General features: G+C 49.0%; 1 protein-coding gene across 1 annotated transcript; it reads left to right on the top strand.

Annotated features, from left to right (window-relative positions):
• Nucleotides 1-9,123: 9,123 nt before the first annotated feature.
• NRN1 (neuritin 1) lies at nt 9,124-18,190 on the top strand. The gene is made up of 3 exons (XM_005525313.2): nt 9,124-9,511; nt 13,589-13,733; nt 16,836-18,190. Exons 1-3 carry the CDS (start codon nt 9,457-9,459, stop codon nt 17,065-17,067), a joined length of 432 nt encoding a protein of 143 aa, XP_005525370.1. The 5' UTR covers nt 9,124-9,456; the 3' UTR covers nt 17,068-18,190.
• The last annotated feature ends 950 nt before the right edge of the window (nt 18,191-19,140 follow it).

Here is a 19,140-nt window from a genome sequence, read left to right as displayed (position 1 = left end):
ACACAGCACGCTGCTTCAGTTCTTGTACAATGTTCAGCACCCTCAGGAATTGTATCACCTCTAGAATTCTAGAGTCTGATCCTGCTCTTGTTACAGGTAATGACACAACTTTTCCATGAAACCCGCACATGCTACCTAGCCATTTCATCTCCCTCCTCGGAAGGCAATGAGAATAGCAAGTGGCAGGAGGCAGGCGAGAGAGGGGTGCTGCTCTGACTCTGCAGCTGCCGGCTCTTGAGAGCAGCCCCAGCACTTAGGCTGCCCACAGCCCCAAAACACTGTGCTGGCAGCCAGGATTGACAGTATGGTGGGGTTTGTCCTCCCTCCCATTTCCAGCATCAGATCAAATTGATCTGCTGTCCAGGACCTGGCTAATGGGGGTGCATGTTTATTAAGGGAAGAAGCTGATCTCGCTGTGATACATGGCATCCACTGCTCTACCTAGCACCGTGAAACTAAATTTCCTTTAGCCATTCTTCCCTCCCCTGCCCAGCCTAGCAATCTCAACTGGTGAATTCCCCTCAAGAAAAAAAACAAGCTGTGCATTGCAGGGAACCCAATTATGATACCAGAGCTGAGATCTGGGCACTAAGGCTGCCAAAGTGAGTTTGCTAGTGAATTTCCCAAATACTTTTGGTTTTTTTTACGTTTTGGGAAAATTAGCTGGAGAGACACTGGAAAATTCACAAGCACCTCATACACTTCTAAGTAAACACCTGAGAATGTCCACTGATAAGTTTAACAGCTTCTGTAGGAAGTCACTAGCTGTTCAAACATGTAATTATGTGTTAACAAGCTTAAAAGGGGAAAAAGTAACAAAGATTCAATAATTCGAGTATGGGACGCTTTTCTTCCTTGTTTCCCTACAGACTGGAAGCAGTTTATGTAACTTTACTTGTCCAAGTTATAAAAATAATATAAAATGACCTTTTAGGAGCCCTTCAGCAGCTTGTGTTGTTCTAGCTCTTTCAACAATCAGATGGACTCAAGAGCAACATTATTTCCTGGCCAGGGGAGTGTGGAGCAAGCTATGGCTTCTCACATAACCTGCTTCCTTGGACTCCTGAAATTCATACTGCACCAGCAGTGCTTTTCCCCGATGACAATTCAAAGCCTAGAGAGCTTTGGTTTTTACCCTATTTAAAAATAAATACATGCTAATTATAGGACAAAAGTACAATATCTCCATTCTACTGTGTTGTGCAGTTCTGCTGCTTGGCATGGGCAGAGGGTTCAATGCACCTTTGCTGTGAGCGATGGGGAGGGCTGAAAAGGAAAAATCAATGCCATTTCTTGTTCAATTAAGTTCATTGTGATTCAGAACCACCTCCTCACACTGCAGAGCCTGCAAGAGATCAGTGCTGCAATCACTACCTTTTAACAGCTTGCTTTCTCCGTCTGGACTGCACAAGTCACTCACTGGCAGGGCACCACACTCTGAGAAAAGGAAAAAATAAGGGAAAGGAAAAAAATGTCCTTAAGGGCCCCTCTGAAATACATTGTCATGAATCACAGGTCTTCAGGTGGGTATTTCACAGATGGGGAGAGAGGGCAGTTTCCTCAATGAGTCGTTTTATTTAGATATCAGAACTACTGCTGTCTTTTTACCCTTCAGTAAAAACTTTGCTCTCCTTGTTGCCTGGATGAGAAATATCTGCAATACCTATCCTGCTGCCTGGTCTCGCTCAGGCTAAGCAGTGTGATGGTCTGGCTCAAAGACTTTTGGAAGTCAATAGAAGGATGCTGAGGACTCTGTTGGACTACAGCTCAGATTAATCCAGGAATTAGGGGCTATCAAGAAGTCATGACAAAGGACTTTTAGGGGGCCTCCCACCCTCTCCTTCACTTTCACTATTCTGAGTCAACTGTAAAAAAAACCAAAACAGTCTGTGCAGTAGAAAGGGTAACCTGGAGAATTTCTAATCCCAAGCCCTTGCCTACTGAGGATGCCAAGGTCTACCATGGTGCAGGGTTCCCCCTCAATGCCAGCACCAGCACCCCACAGGCCTACTCAGCACCTCCCAAAAGAGGAGACCAGGATGCTTGTGAGCATGTCTCACTCTAGTGACAGGACAGACAAACTACAGCAGCCTGCGTCTTCCCAGCCTGCCTTTAGTGGCTATTGCCTGCTCCTCAGCTGGAGGGGCTTGTCCAAGGCCCCTGGGGTTCAGTCCCCAAATTACTAGCAGAGCAAACAGTTCATTACAAAACTCAAAGGTGAGAATGATCAGGGATGGCACAGGCGAAGAAGAACATGAGAAAGAGAAGTAACTGCTTAATGTTACTAGGAAAAGTTCTTTGGTGCTCACAAAGATGGTTTTAGGTCCTGGATGCATTTCAGCTAATGGCAATGGATAACTGATGCATGAAACACCTTACTTCAGAGCTACCCACATCCCTTTCCAGCTTCTTTATTGCACTGCTAGATCATGCTCAGGAGCAGGACAAGTCCTCAAGGAGGCCGCTGGCTGTCTGGTGCTCTCATGCACTTACAAACAGCAGCCATGGAACTGCTCCGGACTTTTCCACCTGCAATCACCTGCATGACAGTGATATTTGAGCTAATTGTGCCAACTGGGGCATGCACAAAACAAATGTGGCCCAAATGCAGGTTCTGAAGAAGGATGTTTTTTAATGAATGTATACTTCTCCGCTCAAGTCATGCCTTTGTGAAATCAGTTAGTGGTTCACATCAGGAAGAAGCTTTCTACTGAGATTCACGGGACTTATCTCTGACCTTTCCCAGCTTCCAGTGTCATAAATATGTTCCTGAAGCTAATAGTAGAGAAGGAGGATGAAGAAGCTGCCTGCTCTCAGCATCTTTGCAAATCAGACTGCTGATGGATGTACAGATCCACAACATCTCCTTGTCACAGAGCCCTTTTCAACTTTGTATACATTCCTCCTCCCAAATTTCATCCTTCCTAGGAAAGTGAGATCTCGCTTGAAGTTCTTGCAATGCCCATGTGAGTGGCTGAACATCTGTCCTAGCAATGTTCTCATCAGCCCACAATTAATTAACACATTGGTTTCCTGCTCCCTAAAGCCCCAAGTTCCCCTGAAATTTTGATTTTCATGAATAAGGACTGATGAAGAAAAATTTTGAAGCAGTATCTTCCTTTGAAAGCTGGAAATCTGATAAGGTTGGTTCTTTAAATATATATTTATGGGTTTTTTTCTAGAACAAACCATATTGACTGTTACAAAGAAAACTCAGAGTGGTATTTCAGTTATTGAAGTCCTACTGTAACTGAAGGTTAATAGCTGCTGTGGCAGTAGATACTCTATAAATCAATGGCAGAAACACATGAATCACAATATCACCCCACTGAGGTACATACCATCTCACTGTGGTCAATAGAAGTTGTGCTGCCAATGTCCATGGAAGCAGGAAATGTTCACGTGTCAGCAAATTTTAATACTAGTTATTGATACATATTGAGGATATAGGCTTTAGGCACACAGCTTTTGTTCTGACAACGGCACTGTTTACTCCGGAACTGGAGTTTGGCTCTGAACCAAGATCCAGAATTTGGTTATTGGCATTTGCAACCAGAGAAGCTGAAATTATCTTAATGCCTTGGGGCTACATTCAAGGTTATTACCAGGCACTCGGGATGACAAGTATCTGGGCCAAGGTGTCTGCTAAGGATGTCAGAAAGTGAACAACAGCTCTGGCATGTTACCTACAGCTCATCACAAACCTTCCAATTCCTTACATGGTGTGGATTTCACCATATGGAAGCAGCCACTGGAACAGCCTCCAAAAGGATGGGGTGGACTCCCCAGCATTGGAGGTTTCCAAGACACCACTGGGCAGGATGCTAGATAATCTTATCCAGATTCCCTTTTCCATCTGAGGTTGGACCAGATGATCTCTGGGGATCTCTTCTAACTTGAGTCCTATGGTTCCATGTTCTATGACAACAGTAATTCTGGATGGCAGCAAATCCACCCATACAGCCATTTTCCAAGTCTGTATACCTCCCTCTAGCCTACAATCGAAAGTTCATTTTCCTTGCCATCAAAGTGAAAAAAACCCCCAAAGACTGGCTTTAGACTTCTGCTCCTTGAAGGAAAATCTCAGTGGTAAAGATGCCAAGAGCTGATACTGCTTTTCTTCTGAGGCTGCTTTACTGAAACCACCCCACTCTTTTGAAACATCCACAGGCACCTTAAGCAAATCATGTGTTGCAAACATAATTGTAGTGGGTGTGAACTCCATCTGGCTAGGGAAACGCAGGCTCGCCTGCCTCCCCTCAGCTCTCCTGGGCTCAGCAGCAGAGCCAGTGCCACAATCCCATATAAAGGGGTCATAATCATAAGCAGCATTTTGAGTGCATGCACAGGCACCCTCCTAAAAATACATCCCAGAGGATGCAGTTAAATGCACACACTGCTCTTTCTGTAACAGATAGCGCTTTCCTTATTGGATCGGCTGGCACAAGCTGATCATGGTCAAGTGATGCCTTGGTTTTTGAAGACTGCTTTTTAAAAGAAAGAAAGTACTGAAGAATGAACACAGAGACTGAGCTTTACAAATGAACATAGAGGAGTCTGGCATTCTGGTATTCCCCTTTGAAAATCACAGAAGGTGGGCCTGAAGTTTCCATTATTCTAATCACTTTCTAAGTTTACATCAGATCATTTTTTAATGTTTCAAATAGGTTACAAATGCCTTAACCAGCAGTTTTCATTTTTTTAAAATATTTGCTATCAAGCAATAATGTCCCTTTTACATCCACTCAGCTATATACTTTTTTCTTTCCCAATTTTATATTTGAAACCAGAGCAACAGTTCACATTTCAGAGATATATTTTCACAAGCATGAAATGACAATGATTTTCATGGTGAATGAGAAGTGCCATTTTAGTAGTAATTTCTAGAGAGATGTGGGGCAAATTCTGGTGCATAACTGTAATGTCTTATGCTTAGCTGAAGTCAGACACATCCAGACAATAATGAAGCCAGGCATCTAATGAGCAAGACCACCCAAAAAACCTTCAGAAGTCTGGCTGTCAGCGAAAGGTATTTCTTTAATCCTACCTGTCACATTTTCAATGTGTTCTCATCATTTTTCTGCTTAAATATAATCTTGGAGCATCATACTTTGAACAGCCATTCATTTATCAGCTAGGTTTGATATTTGCATGTATTTTTCTGGCTGGCCACCTTGCTCTAGGGAAGGTAGCAGCTGAGGACTGGGAGCCACGGCACGAGCAAGGACAGCCACCTCTGTCGGACGGGAAGGCTGTCAGTCAGTCCATCCCTCCTTCTCAGGAGACCCACGAGGAAGGAGGGTGCGAGGCACAAGCCACTGGCTCCTGTTTCCATCAGCTCCTCCAGGGCCAGGTCTCTGGCTGGCGGTGAGAAAAAACAAGCGGTCACCTCCTGGTAGAGGCGGTGTTGCTGCAGGATGAGCTAACAGCGAATACATTGCTCAACACCCATGGGAGGGACTTTTTAAATATCACCGTGATCGCTGGACCCTCCCCTTCAACCTGAGACGATGCTCAGAATAAATCAGTCTCTGACTGACAGCACCAAAGATTTAGTTTTTATCCCTATTACTAGCCTGAAAACATGAAATAAAAAGCCCACGGTGTGAGCTGTTTGAAGAGATATTTTGAATTTTAAAAAAGGGATGAAGGGAAAAAGAATTTGTGGGGATACAGACAGCTTTGCTGGGGAAAGCATCTCTCTGTTACCTTGAGCCGGCTTCCTCTTTTGAGTTTCAGCCATGACAGTCAGCAAGCCAAAAACTAAACGAGAAAACACATCCGCTAAACGTGGTGGGTCCCCTTGTGGTAGATGATTTCGATGGAGCTAAGCTGGAATTAAATCATCTGCCCGGCACACTGCTCGGTGCCTGGCAGCAACAGCACAGGGCTGCCCACCCAAATATGCACGCAGCCCCTTGGGCACACGGAGCAGCCCACGCCGTGCCCAGCGCTATCTCTGGCAGAGCTATATCTGGCCAGCAGCCGTGGGCTCTGTCCGTCTGCTCCGCCACGGCATGACACGGCAGCCAACCCTAACAAGTGGAGCAGGAGGCTGCTGCTGCCAGGGTGGAGAGCTCTTTCTTAAAAACAAGGGCAAAGTCGTGCTGATGAGCAAATTGTCCTAACAGGAAATGAGCAGGGCACCATCAGATGTTCCTCTCCTTAATCACAGACTGATGTCTCTTCGAGACGGGCTGATATTCATGCACCTTCTAAAACATGACACCTTCTAATACCAGCTTGGGGAAAAAAAATAAAGAAAAAAAAGGACAGTCTGATAAACAACTGTCCCCACTTCATCCTGCTCCCCGGCTCCAATAGAGCTGAGAGTGCTGCTATTTGAGATGGGCAGAAACCGCTGGCTTCTGTTCAGAATCTATAGTGCAGTGAGCCCCTTCCTGGGGCAGGGAAGGTGGTAAGACTGGAGTCAGGCTTGAATTTCAGACAAATCTGGACTGCCCCAAAAGTCAAGAACATTTAGAGGAATTTGGCCAGACCCTTTTCTCCTCTGTAATTGATGCCTCTAGCTATGAGATCTCTTTTTGTTGTTGCTTGGCCAGAAATCCCCTGGAAATGCCTGTTCTTATGAGATTTGTGGCCAGATTGCCAGAGGCTACAGTCATTTCAGCAGTGATGGACATATCAAAAGCCAGATATTAAACTCTTACTGATTGTGCATTGGAAACTGCCCCAAAGTTCGTTCCAAAGCAGATTTGCAGAGCGTAATATTCAATCCAAACCTCTTGGAGCCAGCCCAACCTTTAACCTGAAGCTATAGCTTCTCTGCCCTCAGGAAAAAAAAAAAAAAAAAAAAAAAAGGAGCAGACAAAACTATAGCAGATATGTAAACAAATCAATAAGAAATAATAGACCAATAAACCAATACAGTTATCAGTAGGGCAGAGAAGTGAAACAAAAAATTCCTCTTGCTGCAGCCTCTACAACCTGGTGCTCCTGCAAAGGTGTCTTGTCTTTCTCAACAGCAAACACAGCCACAAATGGCCAAGCTGTCCAGAACTGGTAAGTCCAATGTTTATACCCTTGTACCTCAACCCACACTCCTTTCATCCTCTTCCTTTTTTGTGCTGACAATGCACCAACTGTGAGATAGAAAAGGTCTTTTGGGCTATCTAACCCATCCCTCTGGACATGGCTCCACATTTTGATAGCTGATTCAATCCCTCTTACACGTTATTAAATCACTCATCACCTCAGCAGCAAAGAGACGGGTAAAAGTGTTTTGCCTTAGCTTCATCTTAAAACTTTTGTAACTTTGAAGAACTTTGTGCACAGTGCAAAGCTTAGCCTTCACCTCCTTGACACTGCCAGTGTCTTCAGAAGGGTTTAAAAGACAACCCTGCTCTGGGCTGCAGCTTTATGGTGGAGTGAATGGAAGGGCAAGCTGCCAGGGCACACAGCCTCATGGCCTGTGCCTTGCACTTCATTCACTACCATGTGCCCATGTGCTGAGCTAGCTCTGAGAGCTGGATGGAAATGAACCCTTTTTTTTTTTTTTAATTCCTCAGATTAGTTTTCAGCCAGCTCTGTCCTCTAATTCTTCTCTTTGTCCACAGTGGAAATCTATAAATAGGAAGAAAAGGTGGAACAAAAAGAAATTACAGGAAGGCACAGAGGTGGCAAGCCAGTGTTTTACATCCACAAGGCCCAGCTGATGCCTGCCATAGTTAACCAAAATTACCCCTGCCTTTGAGAAACAGAGCTTGGGAGTTCATGATGGCTTTGAGGGGACACACATGCAGGCTACCACTGCACATATTAGGTAGACCTAAAGAGGCAGTGGCATTCACCAGCACTATTTTGTGAATGGAGCTCTCATCAAGGAAGCTTTCCCTCTTGCTCTCCAGTTTCTTTACTCGAGTTGCACTGTCACTCAACCCCCCTGCAACTCCTCTCCTTGCCAAGTGGGCTTCAGGCGTTTGCAGCCCATGGGAGTCACGGGTACCCGGCCTGGCAGCTGCTGTCTCTCTGTTGTTCAGGTCCGAATATTGACACGAGTGGTTTGTAAAAGAGAGGGACGGGTAGCTGGCCCGGGACCCTGCAGCACAGCCAGCACAGTGGGACTGCAGGCTGGAGGGAACTGGGAGGGATGGAAGCCAATAATAATTTTCACTCCGACGAGACCCCCCTTAGCTCTGGGAGATGCTGCAGATGGGTGATGAAGGTCAGGGCTGAGCTGTGCAGGGGGGAAACTGTGCAGTGAAAGAGCAACGGGGAGAAGGCTGTAGGGGTTTTGTCTGATTACTTTGTGCTGGGAGAAGCCCATGACGGCGCCCTGAGGTCCCTCTCGTGCTGCTGGAGGAGATGGCCTTGAGGACGGTCCCGGGAGGCTGCCTGGGTGATGGAGTACTCCAGAACAAGCCTTATCCCCGGCAGGTCTCATCGGAGCCTCGGACGGCCCCATGCCCTCCACCCAGCCCCACCGCACCTGTAGCCTGTCCCGGAGGACGGGGTGCGACGGCTGGGTGCCGCGGTCCCAGCCGCAGGGCAGCCCCACCGCGACTCCTCAGGGCTGTCCCACGCGTGGTCCCTTTCGCCACGCCACCCTCCGCGGTGCCACCGCCGGGCTGCTGCCGCCGCGATTGAGCACCAGCAAAAAGGCCGGGAGAGACCAGCCCCCCCCTCCTTCCCCGCTCCCCCCAAACCTCAGCCCGAGGGTGACGTCATGGTGGGGGAGGGGCGGGCAGGGGGAGGGGACCCCCGCACGTCCCTGTCCCACTGCACGCTGCGCAGCGCGGGGGCCGGGCCGGCCAGCCCCGACGGGGCGGCCCCGGGGGCGGGGGGGGGGTTCTGCCGTGCTATCCCCACCCCCGGGGGGCGGCTCCTCCGTGTGCGTGTCTGTGTGTGTGTGTGTGTGTGTGTGTGTGTGTGCGTGTGTGTGTGTGTGTGTGTCTGTGTGTCTGTGTCTGTGTGTCCCCTCCCGCCCCCGCAGCGCTCCCGCCCCGGGGGGACGGTCCCGGCTGCCGCCCCCATCGCCACCGCACAGGGAACGGGGGGAGCGGGAGGGGGGGGAGTTTCTGGGCGATTTATGGGGCGGGGGGACACGGGGAGAGCGGGTAAATCCAGCCTGTGATGCCTATAAATGGCGCTCCTCTTCCAAGGTGCACATTTATTAAAAAAAAAATTTAGAAAAAAAATAAGAAGGGGGGGGAAAAACCCGGTCGGTGTCATCCCCCCACGTCAGGGCCGGTGGTGGGCGTGAGGCTGTACTTCCTCCGCCCCCTCCTAATGGAGCGAACCATTCCCAGCCAGCCTTCCTCGCCCTCTCCCGCTGCCTCCCTCTTCCTCTCCTTCTCCTCTTGTCTCCCCCCCTTGTCTGCAAAGTCCTCCGCTGCTCGGAACTTGTTGGCAATGTCTATTTTTCAGCTTTCCCCCACGTTCTCCAAAGTAACTATTTAAAGATCTGCAGCCGCAAATGGTTTTACTAAATGTAGGATGGGACTTAAGTTGAACGGCAGTTATATTTCTCTGATCCTTGCTGTACAGATAGGTAAGTGGACTGCCAAATTCCGTGTCAAGTTGTGCGCACCCCAGCCCGGCTGATGCATGCGGGAGCGGCAGGCCGGGATAACCCGCTCGGGGAGCCGCGGTGCGGGGCGGCGGCGGCGGGACCCCGCTCCCCGCGTTCCCTTCGCGGCGGCTGCTTCGCGTTTCGGCACGCTGTCAAGGCAGGGGAGTCCGCAGGAAAGGGAGCCGGTTTCTGATTTCTCGTAAACCGCTTTTGGTTTTCGTTTTCCAAAAGCGGTTGCATGCTCGCTCATACTTCGCTTTTTATTTCCCCCTCCGCCTCTTCTTCCTTCTTTTCCCTCCTTTTCTCTCAGTCCCCACGAAAGGTTGCGTTTGTATCTGGTTTTCGGATATCCCCTTCAGTCATTTCCACTTACAATTTCGTGGCTCCAGTGCTAAGAAATTCTCCTCCTCTCCCCGAGGGACAGAGAAATAAGAACAGGCACAAAATGTCTTGCGAGAGATCTAGCTGGAAAGTTTTTTTGCAGAAAATCAGAGGGACAAGCGAAGGTCTCCCTCTGGGAACCAGAACGTTTTCCTATTTGCAGGGCAGCCTAAAACCAAAGAAAACCCATCACTAAATTAAAAGAAACAAACAACTCGAATGCGACGATTAAACAAATAAAAATTACTTTAAAAAATCGCGGAGTCCCACCGCCCAGTCGTTAATTTTGTGCCTGGAGAAGACCTGTCAAAAACCGAGCAGGTCCAAAAAATTCTCAATATGCAGTTTCTTAAAATAGAACAGGTTTCTTTCCATGCCCGTGTGTATTTTGTGTGCTTATTGCTGATTTTGTTCAGTATCTTGGGCTTTTCGGTGGTATTCTTTCCTGATTGTTTTTTTTAGTTACGGACATTTAAACAGTCTCCAAGTTATTGACCAGTTTGGTCCTATATAGGCAAATTTTAAAGATTATCTACTGGATATGTAGATTCCCGAGCGTGATCCAAAACTGGGTTTTAAGGAAAGGGGGATTAAAGTACATATTTTATTATCTCGACTGTCAGGTGTGAAGAGACCTTTGAAAATATTTTCCTGCAAAGGAATTCTGATACAATTGGAAAAAAAAAAAAAAAAAAAAAAAAAAAAAAAAAAAAAAAAAAAAAAAGCAGCTCGACATTGCTATTTAGAGATCCTTTTGCTCGGTCACACTCCTCTCCAGAAAACCTCTGCAGCATTTTATGGGTACCAAAGAAAGAAGAGGGGAAAAAAAATAAATAAAAATATTTTTAAAAAAGGAGGGGAGAATTAGAAAGGGAGGGAAAATGCCTTGGACATTTCCTCATCTAAAAAAAATAAAGGTGGAGGGGAGGGAAAGGAAAGAAATAGTGCAACGAAATGTTGACCTCTGGGAAATGTGGTTAAATGATGCACACCCCTATATCTGTATTACAATTCAATTTTAAATAAGGTTGAACTCTTCAGAAAGCCAGTTTTTGTACTGTCAGAGAAAGAAGGGGGAAGACTTTATTTGGATCTTATCCTTAATTTCAATCCTTGTAATTTTTGTTTGTATGTTCGTTCATTCGTTTGGAGGAGGAGGAGGAAGATTTTCTTTCTTTTATGTTTATTTGGTTCAGCCGAGGACGGATTTTATTGAAATTTCAAAAGGCAGATAGAGTCGCTGGGAAATGCCGTTCCCGGGCTGGCGTGAGCATGAGCAGTCATTTGGAAAGTTACCCCCAAATACTGCTGCACACCGCGGGGATGGTGGCGGTGCGGTGGCTTTGCGGTGCCCTGGAAGGGGACGGCTTTGAAGCTCGCGGAGGTTTTTCTCCTCTCTGCTCCTCCTTCGGTATTTCGGGTAACCTTCCCCCCACCTCCTCCACACCTCCCCACCCCCGGAATCAGCTTCTGGTCGTCGGTGTGGGGTTTGCAAAGGCCCCTGGCTTTGCCCCGTCTCCGGTAAAATGGATGCTCGGCTCGTTCCCAAAATGTCTATGCACCGGGACTTAAAAAAAAAAAAAAAAAAAAAAAAAAAAAAGGGCGGGGGGATTTATTTATTTATTTAGGCAAAGGAGATTGGAGCTGTCCGAAATCCCTGACATTTTGGGAGGTGACCGAGGTGGGGGGTGGGGTGGGCTACGTCTCCGCTGAAGGGACAGGAGGGATGCACCAGTCTCAGGACTGGGAGAAAGAGGAATGAGTTTCGGGAGGGGACCCGGTCGCTCACGGAGGGCTCCTGCGGTCCTGCTGCATTGCACATTGCTGCTCACTGTTATCTTGGAATGGGGGGTGTGGGCTGTGGAAGGTCGTGGCAACGGCAAGGCACAAGCGACCTAGTTCACGAGAAATCCCGTTGTCTTTGAACCAGACAAGAACCGTGTCTATCCGCTTTTATTTTTATTTATTTATTTTTATCCTTCCTTTTTTTAAAAAAATTATTTTTTAATTTATTGGCGGGGTTTGGAGCAGCTTTGGACCGGGGATACCCTGTGCGGAGGCAGCGGCGCGGGCGGACAGGGCCAGGCTGCCCCTCGGGGGCGAGGGATGCTCGGTTCACCACTGGTCCCAAATGTGACCGCCCCCACCCCGGCCACACACACACACACCCCGGCCCCAGACTGGGGTAGAGCTCCTCTTGGAACCGCGGAATTTCAGCACAGCCCGACACTTTTTTTGTAGAAATTCGTGGCAACTCCCCCTCCGCTGTAGCTGCTGGAGAGGGATGGAGCGGGTTTTATAGGACGCGTTTTTACCCTCGGGATGGTCTTCAGTTCTTCTCTATTTGTGTTCGCCTGGCTTTATTTTTCCTATCGTAGCCAATGTCTGGAGACTGCTGAGGGTTTGATGTGACGGCTGGTGCTGGGGTGTGTGTGTGTGTGTGTGTGTTTGCGTGTGTGTGTAGAGGGGAGTGGCCACGAAGTCATGTTAGCGATGAATCAAACGGCGAGAGGAGGATTTGGGTTGAAACAGTCTCTTTTGGAGTCAGTCATTTAGCTTGTAACCTGTACCTGGCAAACAGACACACGCACACACCCCGTCACAGCCATTCCCCTGGGGACACTGCGCGGGAGGGGACCCCGGTGTAGGCGGCAAGGGGCTCCTCCTCAAGGGAGGGGGGAAGCCCCTTCCCGCCCCCGCTGGCCGCAGCGACATCGCCCAGGCCTAGGGACACCGCGGCGTCCCCAGCTCTCGTCACGGGCAGGGGGGCGGCTGGGAGCCAGCCCCTGGCCGTGCCCGGGTACCCCCTCCCGCCGAGCGTCTGCGGCCATGTGCGGGATGTCGTGCGGCGGCACAGGCCCTGCCGAGGGTCCTGTCCCGTCCCGTCCCGTCCCGTCCTGTCCCGTCCCGTCCTGTCCCGTGCCCTCTCGGGGCACGCAGGAGGAGCCCGTAACTCATTTTCTTCCCCCGTTTGCAGGTGGTTGCTCTTGTGCTGGTTCCCGTTGTACTGAACCGAATGCCCTTGACTCGGGACATCCCGAGGGATGCCTGGGCAGCGGGTCTGGGGGAGCGGAGCTCACCCCGGCCCTATCCTGCCCCGCCGCCCGGAGCACAGGCACGGCATGGCAGGCGTCCCCGGTCCCTTCTTTGCATGTCTCTATGGCAGCTCTTTCTAGGAATTTTTTTTTTAATTTAATTTTTTTTCGCACTGCGCCTTGCACAGTGTTTGCCCAGCGACCTGGGCAATAGGGAGTGTGTGCGTGTGCGTGCGCCTGCGTTCGTACGGAGAAACGCTCCTGCTGCTTCGAGGCGGAATTTTCTAACAAAGGATCAAGTCCAGGGAGAAGCAGGCAGCGCATCTTCACCTCCCCTCCTCCTCTGTCCTCAAAGCAAAAAAAAAAAGGGGGGGGGAAGAGAAAAATATTTAATGAAATTAACGCCGCTAATCCACAGACACAGAACCCTCCGGTACTGAAAGAGGAAAGGGCGAAAAGCCCCTGGCTCACCTCCTCGAGTGGCCGATGGCGAGTTTGGCGCGGTCCCACCGCCCCTCTCCTGCCCCAAGTCGCGCCTTTAGCAAGGGCTGGGGGCGGGCGTGGGGAGGAGAAGGGAAGAGGCGAGTCGGGGCCGGGGGGCGGGGGCCGGCGGTGCTGACCTGTGCCCCTGCCCCCGCAGCGTACCTGGTGCAGGCGGTGAGAGCGGCGGGGCGGTGCGATGCGGTCTTTAGGGGCTTCTCGGATTGTTTGCTGCGGCTGGGCGATAACATGGCCAACTACCCGCAGGACCTGGACGACAAGAGAAATCTCCAAACGATCTGCGCGTAGGTCTTTCCTCTCTCCTTCGGGGTCGCGGGGGGAAGAATGGGGGTCACCCGGGGCTGGGCGAGGGGGGGCGAGGCTGGATGGTGGCGGGAAGGAGGGAAGGAACACAAGAAACGCGGGGGTTACTCTTTGCGGGTCGGATTCTCCGCTCCAGGGTCCCTCCAAGCTTATTGCCACGGGGCCGGGCCGGGCTTGGGGAACAGCAAAGTCTGGAGGGAATTTTTACAACGTCTTTTTATTTATTTTTTCTTTTGCCTCCGTGGATCTGGCGTGGTTTTGGTTTTTGTTTTTTGGGTTTTTTTTGCTTGTTCGTTTTATTTGTTTTTCTTTTTTTGTTGTTTGGTGGGTTTTTTTTTTCTTTCCCTTCCCTACTTAGCTCCTCTTTCGTATTCTTTCCCTTGCCCCGGTCTGCACTGGGGTGCTGACATTAGCTGCACACGGGGATGGCCATCCCTTTCCCTATCGCTGCCTGTGGGACAGACGCTGGCTCCGGGCTCCCCCCGAGCTCCGCAGGCAGAGGCCGGGGGGAGCCTGCCCACCCGGGCCGGGCACAGCCGGAGCTGGGGCGGCGCCTCCTCGGAAAACAAAACGTAATTAAAAAGGAAAGAGCCCAGTCATGATATGAATCGCTCAGCGACAGAGAGGCGGTCGTCCCAGCGCCAGCTCTCTTCTGCCACCTCCATGGCCCCGGGAAAGCCCATTTGCCCCCAGTTTCGCCCCGCTCCTGGCACAGAGGGGAGAAGAAGGAAAGGGAAACTATAAAGGCGAATAATAATAGTAATAATAGTAATAATAACAACAACAGCGGCAAAATAAATATTAAACGGAGAAAAAGCGCTAGCCTTGCAAAATCGTGTCCCGCACAGGGAGAAAGAGACGAGCATTTTCGATATGTCTGGGAGGATAAAAATAAAAAACAACAAACCGCCACAGAACAACAAAACCCCAAAATCAAACCACATACATACACACACACACAAAAAACACAAACAAAACCAAAAAAACGAAAATAAAAACAAAAACAAAAGAGCGGTTGCAGCATAGGGAGTTTGCCCTGTTTTTGGTGCAAAACTCACCCGTTAAACCCCTTCCCTAAAAAAATCATGTTTAGAAACTAGATAATATCTTTAGACATAAATAACTTTGGGATAGTTTTGGGGTTTTTATTTTGCTCCACAAAAATCAGGAAACAAAATACATGAAATGGAAAGTTGAGAGGAAAAAGGAAAGGAAAGGAAAGGAAAGGAAAGGAAAGGAAAGGAAAGGAAAGGAAAGGAAAGGAAAGGAAAGGAAAGGAAAGGAAAGGAAAGGAAAGGAAAGGAAAGGAAAGGAAAGGAAAGGAAAGGAAAGGAAAGGAAAGGAAAGGAAAGGAAAGGAAAGGAAAGGAAAGGAAAGGAAAGGAAAGAAGGAAAGGAAAGGAAAGGAAAGGAAAGGAAAGGAAAGGAAAGGAAAGGAAAGGAAAGGAAAGGAAAGGAAAGGAAAGGAAAGGAAAGGAAAGGAAAGGAAAGGAAAGGAAAGGAAAGGAAAGGAAAGGAAAGGAAAGGAAAGGAAAGGAAAGGAAAGGAAAGGAAAGGAAAGGAAAGGAAAGGAAAGGAAAGGAAAGGAAAGGAAAGGAAAGGAAAGGAAAGGAAAGGAAAGGAAAGGAAAGGAAAGGAAAGGAAAGGAAAGGAAAGGAAAGGAAAGGAAAGGAAAGGAAAGGAAAGGAGGAATGGAGAAGGAAAAGAAATGGAGAAGGAAAAGAAAGGGAGAAGTGTGGAGAGACTCTAACAATCCTCTCTTCCTACCTAGAGTAGGAGTCAAACACCCAAAAAGGCTGGCACATCACTCTAAATGCTGGGCTGTAGTTTGCTTTGTGTCCTGCAACAGAAATAAATACCCAGGGGCACCTGATATAGTATCTTTTATTATCTGATATAATATCCTGATATAATATCTTTTGCCCTCTAGTGCCAGACCAGCTGTGATCCTGATCTCTAAAAAGTAGTCCTTTTCCCGACCACCTCTCACCATCCGATTGCCTTCACCCTGTGCCGGGATGTGTATTGAAAGAAGATGGTGAAAGATTTAATTTTCCTTTGGGAGATGCAATTACAGCAGAAATACTGCAGGAGAGGCACACTCTCAGACTCTGGCTTCTCAGTATCTCATTATTTATTACAAATGTAGCAAACATTGGGAGTCTACAACCAGCTTAGAGTGCCCATAAATTAGAGGCAGTAGGACTACTTTGGAAAAAAAAAAAAAAGAAAAAAGGAAAAGAAAAGAAAGAAAATCAAGACCCAGCTTCGCACACGTCTGCCTTGAGCCGTGGGGAAAATAGAAGGCAGAGGGCAGATTAATTTTCGATAACCCGGACATGGAGAGGCAAGATCCTCCAGTACCGTCCCTATGCGATCCATGGGACGACAGGTGCCTCCCCCCGGCGATAAACGCAGGTCCAGTCCCCGTGAACAAAGGAATTGAAAAAAACCCAAACAAACCACGGGGCAATTTGTGCGAATAGCTGGAAATTATCCTAGGAAAGCGAATCTAGCCACGGATCAGGGGTCCCTCCCGCTGCCCTGCTGCGGGTGGGTGCGAGACACCCAGAAGAGGAAGATCTTCCTTCTTCCTTCTACCCTTCCTTCTTCTCCTACTCTTCCTCCTTGCCCTTCTCCTGCAGTAAGGGCCTTTTCTCGCCCCGGGGAATCCCCCCCGAGGGTTTCTATACACCCGAAAGGGTGCCTTTCCCACCCCCGCCTGCCCGCTCCCACGGGTGACGAGAAACCCTCGAGAATAGCCCGCGGGCTCCTGGGCTGACTTCTGAGAGCCGAGGGGGGCATGTCCCCTCCTCCGGTCAGGCAAACACCCCTCCGCCAGAGACCCAGCAGAGCCATTTTTACAGCGCCCTGACCGGGCTGGTGCCGAAGGCGGGGGTGGGGATGGGGGGACCCCCGAAACCTCAGCCAGCGGCTCCTCCCCGCCAGCCCAGCCTCCCTTTTAGGCATGCCCGGCTGGGCTCCGCGGCGGGAGGAGGGGGCGGCGGGCCCGAGGGGCGGGCTCCCTCCCCGGGAAGGTGGGTGCCTGCCTGTTTTGACGCCGGCTGCTCTCCCCTCCTGCAGGTACTGGGATGATTTCCACGCCTGCACCCTCACAGCGCTCACCGATTGCCAGGAAGGAGCGACAGACCTCTGGGAGAAATTGAGACGGGAATCCAAAAACCTCGATTTCCAAGGCAGCTTATTTGAACTGTGCGGAGGCGGCAGCGGCGCGGCACCGTCCCTCCTCCCGCCGGCCTTGCCCCTGCTCCTGGCGGCTCTGTGGGCCGCCCTAGTGACCTGGCTGCCTTTCTAGGGGGGCGAGCACACTCACACCCACACCCTCTCCATGTGCTGGATCTATAGAGGAAGTGTCCATCCGTTGCTTTGGGGACGTTGTGCTTTTCTGTGGTTGATGATGATGATGATGGTGGTGGTGGTGGCTGATGATGGTGAAACACCCATGTAGGACTGTGGAAGCGTTCTCCCTTTTTTTTTTTTCTTTTTTTCTTTTTTTTCTCCTTTTTTTTTTTTTTTTTTTGTGTTTTATTTGCCAAATCTTACCAAACAGGCAGCGGCGCGCAGCCCAAATCGGACCTCAGCTTTACTATCGCTTCGAATCAAAAATAGAAAAAAAAATATAAAGGAAAAAAAAACTCGAGCCCTCGTTGTGCAAACGCAATCTCAGGAAAGGCTCTGGGCCACCTACTGCTAAGGCTGTAACCGGCCGGGTACTTCCCGGTGAGCCACGGGCTCCGCTAAAAATGTGGCAGTGTGCGAGGAGAGAACAAAAACCGCAGACAGGAAAAGGCACTGGCGAGAAATCCAAGGTAGATGTCCACGTGTGAAGCATATGGTGAATAATTCACAATCTCTCATCTTTCCTCCACAGTCGCTTGTTTTTTTTTTTTTTTGGTCATTCCACCGGGAAAAAAAAATTAAAAATAAATAAAAAAGAACATTTTTTCCTCAAGGGGAAAAGAGAGCGAGAGAGGGAGAGAAAGAGAGGGAAATGAACAGCTAAGGAAGGAAGGAACAAGAGAGAGAAAGACGTATCTAAATGCCTGGAGGAATGAAGGAATGCTGCTAACATCTCTGAGAGTTTACCTTTACTTGCTGTTCGAAGGCATCTTTCCGAATTCACTGCCTTTAATTTTTTCCTCCTCTTTGTTTTAGATGTTACACATAACAGTAAAATACCTGAATATCCAACCGTAGAGATCACAAAAAGGGGGCTTAAATGTAAACCTAAAGGAAAAAAAAAATAACAACAGAAATATGATTTTGAAAAAAAAAAAAAGAGCCTTGATTTTAAAAGAGAAAAAAATGTAATTTAAACAAAAGTTTATTATAAAGTCAATTCAGCAAAAAATAACAAAAAAAGATTTGCTACAAAGTATAGACAGAAGTATAAAATAAAAATTATTGTTTGAAATGAAGGTGTCGTCCTTTTTATAAAATATGCCTAAAGTATCTTGGAAAGGACAGGTCTTTTAAGGCAAGGAAGTCTAAATCTTGAACCCATCCCTTGACGAACACGGCAATTTCAGTTCAAACAAGGACAGGGCCTTGAATGGCTTAGTCGAAGCCTTTCTCTCTCTCTCTTTTTTTTTTTTAATTTTTGTTTTGGTTTTTTTTTCTCCTTAAAAATATGCTGTAAATCCTCCCACCTCCTCCTCCTCCTCCTCCCCCCGAAGCCGCGAAGCGCAGCACCCCCGTTTCCCGGCCGCCCGGGAAGAGCGGCGGGGGCGGGCGGCGCGGTGCTCCCGCGGGCGCGGAGCGGGGCCCAGCCCCGGCGGAGGGAAGGCAGCAACCACCATTAAGGAGGAGGCTGCGGAGCCGGAGCCGGGGCGCAGAGGAGCCCTTTCATAATTAATAAGGCAGCTCAGCCGAAGGAGCAAGGGGAAGGGGGGACGGGGTATTGATTTCGCAGCAGAAGCTGCTCTAACCTCGGCTATTTATAGACGCCTGATGCCTTTATAAAGAAATACACATCAAAGAGTAAAGACGTCCTTTTTACTTATAAGAGGAGAGCCCAGCTGGCGGTCGGGGGTGGGTGGGTGGGTGAGTGGGTGATGGGGAGGTAAGGACCACGAATTGGTGCGAGGTGATTTATTCCGCTGGGGAGCCGCTGCCTGTGAGATAGCTCTCCTTTGCCAATGTGTAGGGTGGCAGAGTCTCTCCTTCGCCCCCTCTCCCTGCTCCCTCCTTTCCCAAGGTCCGCAATGTAATGTGTAAGCAATAGCAAATGTAACAGTTCATAAATCAAACAGTGGGTCGCAAGCCAATCTGCATTTCCCAAACGGATTGAATCCCAGCAACGAATGTGCTCAGGAACTGGAGCCAGGCGCCTTTACCACTGGAAGCAATGTTGATTTTTTAATGATAA

This window comes from Pseudopodoces humilis, chromosome 1, assembly GCF_049639895.1.
Source record: "Pseudopodoces humilis isolate 2021_Gansu_Grassland_sample_001 chromosome 1, ASM4963989v1, whole genome shotgun sequence".
In the NCBI taxonomy this organism is placed as follows: domain Eukaryota; kingdom Metazoa; phylum Chordata; class Aves; order Passeriformes; family Paridae; genus Pseudopodoces; species Pseudopodoces humilis.
Note: the sequence above shows the minus strand (reverse complement) of the source record. Positions and strands in the feature narration are given on the sequence as shown.